This window comes from Mandrillus leucophaeus, unplaced genomic scaffold (genome assembly GCF_000951045.1).
Source record: "Mandrillus leucophaeus isolate KB7577 unplaced genomic scaffold, Mleu.le_1.0 Scaffold8, whole genome shotgun sequence".
NCBI lineage: Eukaryota > Metazoa > Chordata > Mammalia > Primates > Cercopithecidae > Mandrillus > Mandrillus leucophaeus.
The window spans coordinates 1885887-1896388 of record NW_012108696.1 but is presented as its reverse complement, the minus strand read 5'-3'; the positions used below and the strand labels follow the sequence as shown (position 1 = coordinate 1896388).

The 10502-nt window shown below is 48.0% G+C and overlaps 1 protein-coding gene across 1 annotated transcript in view; it reads right to left on the bottom strand.

Moving 5' to 3' along the window:
- Positions 1-9599, bottom strand: part of CHAF1A (chromatin assembly factor 1, subunit A (p150)) — a 38769-nt gene extending 29170 nt beyond the window's left edge. Inside the window, exons 1-2 of the mRNA XM_011967466.1 lie at positions 9550-9599; positions 6309-7165 (exon numbers count right to left, since the gene is read on the bottom strand). Of these exons, the coding sequence (XP_011822856.1) occupies positions 6309-7165; positions 9550-9598 (906 nt within the window). The 5' untranslated portion in view covers position 9599. The remainder of the gene's footprint in view (positions 1-6308; positions 7166-9549) is intronic.
- Between the last annotated feature and the right edge of the window lie 903 nt (positions 9600-10502).

Below are 10502 nucleotides of genomic sequence, written 5' to 3'. Positions count from 1 at the left end.
CAGTGGTGCAATCTAGGCTCACTGCAAGCTCTGCCTCCCGGGTTCAAGCGATTCTCCTGCCTCAGTCTGCTGAGTTGTTGGGACTACAGGCGCCCACCACCATGCCTAGCTAATTTTTTTGTATTTTTAGTAGAGACGGGGTTTCACCGTGTTAGCCAGGATGGTCTCAATCTCCTGACCTCGTGATCCGCCTGCCTCGGCCTCCCAAAATGCTAGGATTAAAGGCGTGAGCCACCCCACCTGGCCAACAGTGATTTATTTATCTGGGAAAGCTGAATCCCTGACTAGGACCTCACAGAATAAAAGCTTCAGATGAATGAACTCAAGAAGACAGCCTTTCCACCTGGGTCCCACTGAGTCCTTTCTGGACTAAACCTTTCTTTAGGGAAAGGCCAAGTCGTTGTGAGAAGGCTGCCCATGTTGGCAGGAGCTCCTTCACCACCGAGATCGGGCAGGGTGCTCAGTCTTTACTGAGAATGTGGCAACAGAAATGCCAGCCAGAGGCAGCCTCACCAAATGCTGCAGAAAAAGCGTGTCTTTCCAGCATCCATTCTGCCTGCCAAGGCTGTGTGCCCCCCGCCCGCCTCTGAGGGATTTAACTGCAGAATGTGAGAGGCGCAGCTCTCAGGGGCTGCCCTTTGTGTTCAGAGATTATAGTATGGAATGTGATCTTGGGGCGGCGGGGAACTCAGTTGCTTAGTCCTGCCCGTACCTGAAGCTCAGCTGCACAATCTCCTGCCTTTTACAATGCTCCCCCCTCTGCTGTGAGTCCAGGAATAATAGACTTGATGTGACCGGCAAGAGCCCGCTCAATAATCCCCAACAACCAAAACAGAGCAATTACGGCTTAATTTAAAACCAGTATCTCTTTTATTTTACCAAACACTCAGACGGACCTTGATGTCTGGGGGAACTTTATCTTCTTGAAATCTGACCCAGGTGTTTATAGATCTCACTCTCAAAATTCTATGCAACGCTGCCACATTCTACCCAGCTGCAGCGGGGTCACACAGCACCCTCAACTGCCAAAAACGTGATCCAGGATCCCAGAAGGAAGCCAAAACACAAAACCCGACAATCCCAAGGAGTCGGGACAGAGCTCACTATGTGTGGGCATGAAAATTCCTGCACGCTTTCCCGGATAATCCTCTCAGAGCCTATGGACTCTGACTTTATACTAAAGGGTATCTAATTTCCAAGCCCAGACCAGATAAGCAGATAAAACCTAACAGCAGGGGAGCGAAGGCAGGGGAAAAGAGAAAACCTCAAATTGGCCCGAGTAGAGTGCAAGCTGGGAAAATAAGAACGCACAGTTCTCCTTAACAGCCCAAGGCCACTTGTAGAAGGAAGCTCAAGGGAACAATCATTTTGTGAAAGCCAAACACAGAAACAACAGAACTGAGAAGACAGCTCTGTAACCCACACTATGGGATATCACGCAACAGAGAGTTCGATCTTTCCATCCTAACATAAAAAACATCTAAGACACCCCTGAGTAACAAAGACAGATATTTACAGTGTATGTTACACACAAGGAAACAAAATGATACTGGGTGTTTCCTAGAGATCTCTCTGGATATGCAGGACACAGAAAAATGCAAAGTGATGATGATGATGATAATGACAACCTCCTGGGAGAACAGAGGGCTGCGAGGTTTCCATTCTTTCTTTCCTTTTTGTTTTTTTGAGACAGGGTCTGACTGTTGCCCAGGCTGGAGCGCAGTGCAATCATGACTCACTGCAACCTCTGCCTCCTTGGCTCAAGTGATCCTTCCACCTCAGCCTCCCAAGGAGCTGGGACTTCAGGTGCATACCACCACCCTGCTAATTTTTGTATTTTTTTGTACAGACAGGGTTTCACCATGTTGGTCAAGCCAGTTTCGAACTCCTAGGTTCAAGCGATCCTCCCACCTCGGCTTCCCAAAGTGCTGGGATTACAGGCATGAGCCACCACACCTGGACCATTATTTCTTTTAAACATGGAGAATTTATTACAAATGTAAGTTCAAGTATATGGAAAGAAGTTCCAGCAATCTCGGAAGAGCGGCAAGCCAAAGATTCCAGGAACACAACTGCACCAACATGGTCATTTGTGGAATAATCATCTCGATCACTAACAGAAAAGGCTAAATTACAAGTCTGATTGCAAACAAACTTCAGAAATGGTTCTTTCCCACAGGGTAGAAAACTCTAAGGAACACTTCAGCCATTCAAAGGACCCCGGGAGTATCTAAAGACGGATCTTTCTAAATCATTGTTTTCCAAAGTGAGATTCTCCAGATCCTGCAGTACTAAAACAACAAAAACAAAACAAACAAAAACACGCCCTGAAGCTCCCTGAAAAGGGACAGCAGGATCTGTATAGAAACAAACTCCCATTTTCTTTTAAAGAAGGAAAAAAGAAGGCAAGCCAGCCCACAAAGTACAGTGACAATGACTGCCCCGGGGCTCAATGCAGATTTCACTGTGCCAACTCCACGAAGAACAGACCCCAGTGACAAGCACACAGATTACACAGCAGCATGAAACAATCTGCAAGCTTCCTACCAGCTCGCCCTTGCAATCTGGAAAGAGCTGCTGGTGGGGAGGGAAAGTGTGAAAACAATGTATTCCCCAGAGTAACAGGGGTTGTTGGCAGGGGGTGGCTCGGACCTCATGGCAAGGAAAGGTGTTAAGAGTTAGGTACCAACTGGCCAGCGCGGTGGCTCATGCCTGTAATCCCAGCACTTTGGGAAGCTGAGGTGGGTGGATCACGAGGTCAGGAGTTCGAGACCAGCCTGACCAACGTCGTGAAACCCCGTCTTTACTAAAAATACAAAAATTAACCAGGCCTGGTGGCACATGCCTGTAATCCTAGCTACTTGGGAGGCTGAGACAGGAGAATCACTTGAACCCAGGAGGCAGAGGTTGCAGGAGTCGAGATCACACCATTGCACTCCAGCCTGGGCAACAGAGTGAGACTTTGTCTCAAAAAAATAAATTAAAATAAATTAAAAAAAAAAAAAACACACAACAGTTAGGTACCAAGTATGAAGCAAATCAACCAACCCAAAAATGCAGGACTCCTCAAAGGTACAGAGATAACTTAGGGGTTGGGGGTGAAGTCTCTTCCAGCTGGGATCTCAGGGAGCCCTGCCATCAGGGCATGCAGAGGCCTCCTGATAATCGCTTCCCTCACAGCTTTGGTGACTGACAGGCCCTCTGGGAGTGGTTGTGGCCGCTTTCTGCCATAGGCTCTGGGCCAGCTTGAAGCCTTTACCACTTGCAAATTATCTGAAGAGTTGGGATAATACTGCCTTCGAGTGCATTCCAAAACCTCGAGCCTGTGTTCAGAACAAGATCTAGCATCCTAAATGCAGGGTTTCCTAAATGTCGCACACTGGGTTCGTGTGCTCAGCTGTTTTAGAAAGCGGGTAGGATGTGTCACCATGATGACCAACGAGGGGACTTCCCAGTTTGCAGTGTAGGCTGTGGACATGGAAACAAACTTAATGGAAACATGTGCTTGTGTCCTGTTCTTTTTTTTAATTTTTTTTCTGAGACAGAGTTTTGCTCGTTACCCAGACTGGAGTGCAGTGGCGCGATCTCAGGTCACCGCAACCTCTGCCTCCTGGGTTCAAGCGATTCTCCTGCCTCAGCCTCCAGAGTAGCTGGGATTACAGGCACACACCACCACACCCAGCTACTTTTTTGTATTTTTAGTAGAGACAGGGTTTCTCTATGTTGGTCAGCCTGGTCTCGAACTTCCGACCTCAGGTGATCCACCCACCTCGGCCTCCCTAAGTGCTGGGATTACAGGTGTGAGCCACCATGCCCGGCCATGTGTCCTGTTCTTGCTAAACGGCTGCAACACACCACAGGACGAAATTCTGCAAAGCGGCAGCAGCCTGGAAGAAATTAAAGTGATCGAATGTACACTACAGGATGGCCAATGGGGAGAGACTTCAACTCTGATTTTGGGAGACTGTGTGGTGCCTTAGGTAGAAGTTGAAATGTGTACATCCCAGTCTGGCACATTTAGCATCTTAGGAAAGGGTACTAGGCTTAGTACCTGAGTGATGAAATAATCTGTACAACAAACCCCCATGACAAGAGTTTACCCATAAAACAAACCAGCACACACAAAAAAAGAAGACCGGGGCAGTGGCTTATGCCTGTCATCCCAGCACTTTGGGAGGCCAAGGCGAGCAGATCACTTGAGGTCAGAAGTTTGAGACCAGCCTGGCCAACAGGTGAAACCTGTTCTCTACCCGAAAAAATACAAAAATTAGCCAGGCATGGTGGTGGGCACCTGTAATCCCAGCTACTCAGAGGCTGAGGCAGGAAAATCTCTCGAACCCAGAAGGTGGAGGTTGCAGTAAGCTGACATCGTGCCACTGCACTCCAGCCTGGGCGACAGGGTGAGACCGTGTCTAAAAAAAAAAAAAATTTGCTCCATTTTTTAATCAACATTTCATGAACCTAAAGAGGAAGTCATTTTTTCCTTTTGCCTCTTCTCAAGTGAAAGACAAGAAATGATGTCATTCGGAAAAATAAATGGTCCCGGCCAAGCCTGTGATCCTAACATTTTGGGAGGCCAAGGCCTCCCCTCACCTGAGGTCAGGAGTTCAAGACCAGCCTGGCCATCATGGCAAAACTCCATCTCTACTAAAAATACAAAAATTAGCTGAGCCTGGTGGCAGGTGCCTCTAATCCCAGCTACTTGAGAGGCTGAGGCAGAATTGCTTGAACCCAGGAGGCGGAGGTTGCAGTGAGCTTAGATGGCGCCACTGCACTCCAGCCTGGGTGACAGAGCAAGAATCTGTCTCAAAAAAAAAAAAAAAAAAAAAAAGAAAGAAAAAGAAATGGTTCCTTAGAGCTCAAAATCCCGAAAGCGAACAAGGTTGGTGGTTTATAGTCCAGGTGGTCTACTGTACCTGCTTACAGGTAGAGATTAAATGACCCATCTCAGGATCTACTCTCATATAAAGAACGAGCATGAACAAACAAAAGTGCTACAAAACCAAAAACAAAAAAAGGCACTGTCTCTTCTGGTTCTACATACTTAAGATAAAAAGTAAAAATATATAAACCAAAAAAAGACACCATTAAACACAGCATGGAACTTGTGACTGATTTTATCAGTTTGGTCCATAAGACCCTAAGGACACCATCGTGCTAATAAAAAAACAGTAACAGAGACAGACCATGCAAAAGTCCCTCTTATGGGGTCCTTAAAAATGGTTCCAGATGGGGTGTCACTCTGTCATCCAGGCTGGAGCACAGTGGTGTGATCACAGCTCGCTGCAGCCTCCAACTCCTCAGCTCAAGTGATCCTCCTGCCTCGGCTTCCCAGGTGGCTGGGACTACAGGCATGTGCCACCATGCCCGGATAATTAAAAAAAATTTTTTTGCAGGGCTGGGTGCAGTGGCTCATGCCTGTAATTCCAGCACTTTGGGAGGCCAAGACGGGCAGATCACTTGAGGTCAGGAATTCAAGACTAGCCTGGCGAAGATAGTGAAACCCTGTCTCCACTAAAAATATAAAAATTAGCCAGGTGTGGTAGCGCACACCTGTAATCCCAGCTATTAGGGAGGCTGAGGCAGGAGAATCGCTTGAACCTGGGAGGCGGAGGTTGCAGTGAGCAGAGATCACGCCACTGAACTCCAGAGGCTGGGTGATAGAGTGGCTGTGTCAAAAAAATAAAAATAATTTTTTTTTTTGTAGAGATGGTGTCTTTGTTGTCCAGGTTGGTTTTGATCTTCAAGCGATCCTCCCACCTTGGCCTCCCAAAGTGCTGGAATGACGGGCATGAGCCACTGCGCCTGGCCCCAGGTGAGGTTTTTTAGATGGGTGGCTGTGCTGACTCTACAGAATTCCCCATGTCATGCTTCCTGCCGTCTCACTGCCACTTCAGTGCTCAATGTCTCCATAGCCCCGTCCCTACAGTTCTATGCTTGGATGGGAGGGGCACAGAGAGAGCTGGACCTGGAATCTCAAGTGAGGGGTTACAGCGCCAGCGCAGATCCTAATTCCCTAAAACGGCTAAGCTATCACTAATTAGATGTAAACAACGAAGGCAAAACAGCAGGGTGTTATCCACACAGTACACCAGGTACACTGTTGATGAATTAAGTCCCAGGCGCATCACAACGAATGCAAAACCGAACACTGAGTTTTGATACAAGAACTCCGTGTCGAGTCCCAGGACCCAGCCTGTGGCCCCGCTCACTCTGCCACAGACCAGCTGGGTGACCCGGTGGAGGCTAACAGCGTGCTCTGAGATCCATGAGCACTGATGTGTAGGGACTCCATGGGAGATACTCACTCTGCGGACGGGCGTGGAGGTGGGGAAGGGACTGGTGCTGCTGTGTCGCTTTGTGGGAGCAGGCGGCCCCTCGGGAGAGCTGGTGGAAGAGGGAGAGCTCAGGGACGAATGGCTGAGTACAGAGTCTTCTTCAGGGCAAGATTCCAGCGTCCCGCTCTCAGGGGTCATGTCCTTGCCTTGGGGTGTGGCTGGAGGGGACTTGGTTTGGGGCAGTCTCACAGCCAAGATGTCCTGCAAGACCACCATGGGCACCTTCCCTCTGAACAGGATGCCCCCAGCTTCACTCCAACTGTCCTGCTCCTTTCTGGAGCACAGTCTCAGACCACTCGTCAGCTCCGGGCAGCTCTGTGGTGAACATTCCTGGGAGTCACCTCTCCTCCCTGCACCTCCACAGCCAACACCCTCCTCCTCTGTTTTGTAAGGAATGTTTGAAAGGGTCTCTCCAGGAAATGCCAACTTGTCGTTCTGATTGGCCTTCAACGACCCCTGCTGATCCCTAGTGTCTTCTCGGTTGCCATTTACTGCTTCCCTGGAGGGAGAAGCTTCAGAACTTAGTTTATTGTGGTCCACAAGACTGTCTGGCTGCTCATTTGAGTCCTCTGTCAAATCAATGATGACTGTGCTCTGGCCAACACTGGTTTCGACTCTGTTTCCTAAAAAGTTATCTAAGGGACCCTTCCCGTTGACAAGTTTTGGTCTAAAGTCTATGTCAGAACCCATAGGACAGTCGTTTTTCAAGGTGTCCAAAGAGGCCTCCAAATCGGGGCTTTTACTCTGCACAGAAGTAACCTGATCATCTGACATGTCATCGTCTTTCCCCTTTGGGACAAGATTCAGGCGCTTAAACGGCAGACGGGCTGAAACAAAGAGAAAGCCATCTTTAGTGAACGTTTAAAGTTACAACCACTCATGAGCTTGAAAATTATTGACTTGTTGGGACACGGGCGTGGGGGATAATTTTAAAGTTTAAAAAGGGTCTATCTGGGCGGTGGCTCACACCTGTAATCCCAGCACTTTAGGAGGCCAAGGCAGGCAGATCACAAGGTCAGGAGTTTGAGACCAGACAGACCAAAACGGTGAAACCCCGTCTCTACTAAAAGTACAGAATAGCTGGGTGTAGTGGTACGTGCCTGTAATCCCAGCTACTTGAGAAGCTGAGGCAGGAGAACAGCTTGAACCCAGGTGCTGGGATTACAGGCGTGAGTCACCATGCCTCACTTCAACATCCTAATTTAAAAAAACCAAAATCCTGGCCGGGCACGGTGGCTCAAGCCTGTAATCCCAGCACTTTGGTGAGGCCGAGACAGGTGGATCACGAGGTCAGGAGATCGAGACCATCCTGGCTAACACGGTGAAACCCTGTCTCTACTAAAAAATACAAAAACTAGCCGGGCGAGGTGGCGGGCGCCTATAGTCCCAGCTACTCAGGAGGCTGAGGCAGGAGAATGGTGTAAACCCAGGAGGCGGAGCTTGCAGTGAGCTGAGATCCGGCCACTGCACTCCAGCCTGGGTGACAGAGCGAGGCTCCGTCTCAAAAAAAACAAAAACAAAATCCTGACAAGTCTTTTAGCAGAGCTACTGCCAGAATTTCAAGAGACATTTTTTGATTTCAGATCCAGTTCATATTCCAAATTTATTTATAACGGGTGAAAATCTCATTTGATGATAACTGCATCTGGTTCTCAAGTAGAAAATACACAGACATATTTGTGGACAGGGTTTTTTGTTTTGTTTTGTTTTTTTTCCTGGCCTCAGCACCCCAGGCTCTGTTAGGCTTTTCTCATCAATCAGACTGTTCTCCCAGAGCCTGCCAGGATTCGGGCTCGTTAGGAGGGACGCAGAAACACTTCAGAGAGTGAACATCCCAAGGAACCTACGTTCACTTACTTCCATGCCAATTCATCTTTTTATTAACTATTTCATCATGTAATAGACCAAATAAAAACCTGGTTTTTTTTGGGGGGGGGGTTGTTTGTTTTGAGACAGTCTCACTCTGTCACCAGGCTGGAGTGTAATGGTACACCCTTGGCTCACTGCAACCTCTTCCTCCCGCGTTCAAGCAATTCTCTTGCCTCGGCCTCCCAAGTAGCTGGGATTACAGGTGCCCCCCACCATGCCCAGCTATTTTGTATTTTAATAGAGACGGGGTTTCACTATGTTGGCTAGGCTGGTCTCAAACTCCTGAGCTCAATCTGCCCACCTTAGCCTCCCAAAGTGCTAGAATTATAGGTGTGAGCCACCGTGTCTGGCTTCTCCCTTTTTTTCTTTTAAGAGACAGAGTCTTCCTGTGATCCAGGCTGAAGTGCAGTGGTGTGATTATAGCTCACTGCAGCCTTGAAATTCCGGGCTCAAGCAATCCTCCCATCCCAGCCACTCAAATAGCTGGTTTTACAGGTATGCACCCACTGCACCCAGCCCAAGTTTGAAAAACCCAAAACTGTAGTTTCTAAAAATACAATCTGGGCTGGGCACGGTGGCTCACATCTGTAATCCTAGCACTTTGAAAGGCCAAGGCAGGGGGATCACAAGGTCAGGAGATCGAGACCATCCTGGCCAACATGCTGAAACCCTGTCTTTACTAAAAATACAAAAATTAGCTGGGTGTGGTGGCACACGCCTGTAATCCCAGCTACTTGGGAGGCTGAGGCAAGAGAATTTGCTTGAACCCGGGAGGCAGACGTTACAGTGAGCCGAGATGGCATCACTGCACTCCAGCCTGACAAGAGTGAGACTCCGTCTCAAAAAAAAAAAAAAAAAAAAAAAAAAAAAAAAAAATCCGACCACTCATGTGGCCTAAGGGTAAATGCACTCCCCATTTTACACAGAAGGATTTGGGAACATTTATCTTCCAGGACAACAGTGGTTTTCCACGGGGGCAGTTCTACCTCCCAGGGGACATCAGCCACGTATGGAGATATTTTTGGTTGTTACAACTTGGAGGATGCACTTACTGGCATCCAGTGGGAAGACGCCAGGGCTGCTGCTAAGCTCCCTACAATACACAGGACAGCTCCCCAGCTGCAGGTTACAAAATGCCAATTGTGGGTGAGTGGAGGCCTCGGGGTTTACTTGTGGGAATCCCACCAGAGATTACTGTGTGAAAAGCATTTTCCCAGCTTCCTAGTCTGAAGAGGGACTGTTTCTCTCCCTTCTAGCTCCACGCTTCCACTGAGGTCTCCAACAAGAGACAAGGAAGACTATAAACTAGGAACAACTCTTTAACCCATTTCCAAATAATTACCTTGTATTAACTTCTTAACTGGAAAAGTTGGTCTATCTTTGCAATCCATGGCTGCGAATAAAAGTGTCAAAGGGTAAATTGTTAAATGTTGCAAATAATCAAGTTAGCAAACACATATGTAGAGCCAATTATGTACAAGGTGGAGGCAATTCTGACCCCTCTGCCCTCGGGGGCCATTTGGCACAGTCTAGAGATGCTTTTGGTTGTCATGATGTGGGGAGGGCTCGAAGGGATGCTTTTCACATCCAGTGGGTAGAGGCCAGGGATTCTGCTAAATATCCCACAATGCAATGCACAGCACGCCACAATGAAGAATTATATGGCCCAAAAAAAAATTTTTTTTTTGAGACAGAGTCTTGCTCTGTCGCTGAGACTGGAGTGCAATGGTACGATCTCAGCTCAATGCAACCTCCACCTCCCCGATTCAAGTGATTCTCCTGCCTCACCCTCCCAAGTAGCTGGGACTATAGGCGCGTGCCACCACTCCCAGCCAATTTTTGTATTTGTAGCAGAGACGGGGTTTCACCATGTTAGCCAGAATGGTCTCGAACTCCTGACCTCGTGATCTGCCCGCCTCGGCCTCCCAAACTGCTGGCCACAGCTCCTGGCCTCAAAATGTTAATAGTTTGAGAAATCCTACCCTAGACATTGTCATGTCTTGTTTTATTTTCTTTGTGGCATTTAATCTGAAACTTTCGTGTTTATTATGTCTCTCCCTAAACAAAATGCCAACTCTATGATAGCAGAAAGATTTGTTCCATGCTGCACCTATGGTACCTGGTTAGGGTCTGGAATACATCAGAAAGCCAGCTAAGAGAGAAACAGGAACTGTTTCATGAAATGAAAGTGGAATGAGTAAAAGTAGGGATGAGAGAAAACATCGGATTACCTATTTCATTCACATGATCCCCAAACATCCTCCTCCAACCCAAGCCCCCACACCACCACCAAAT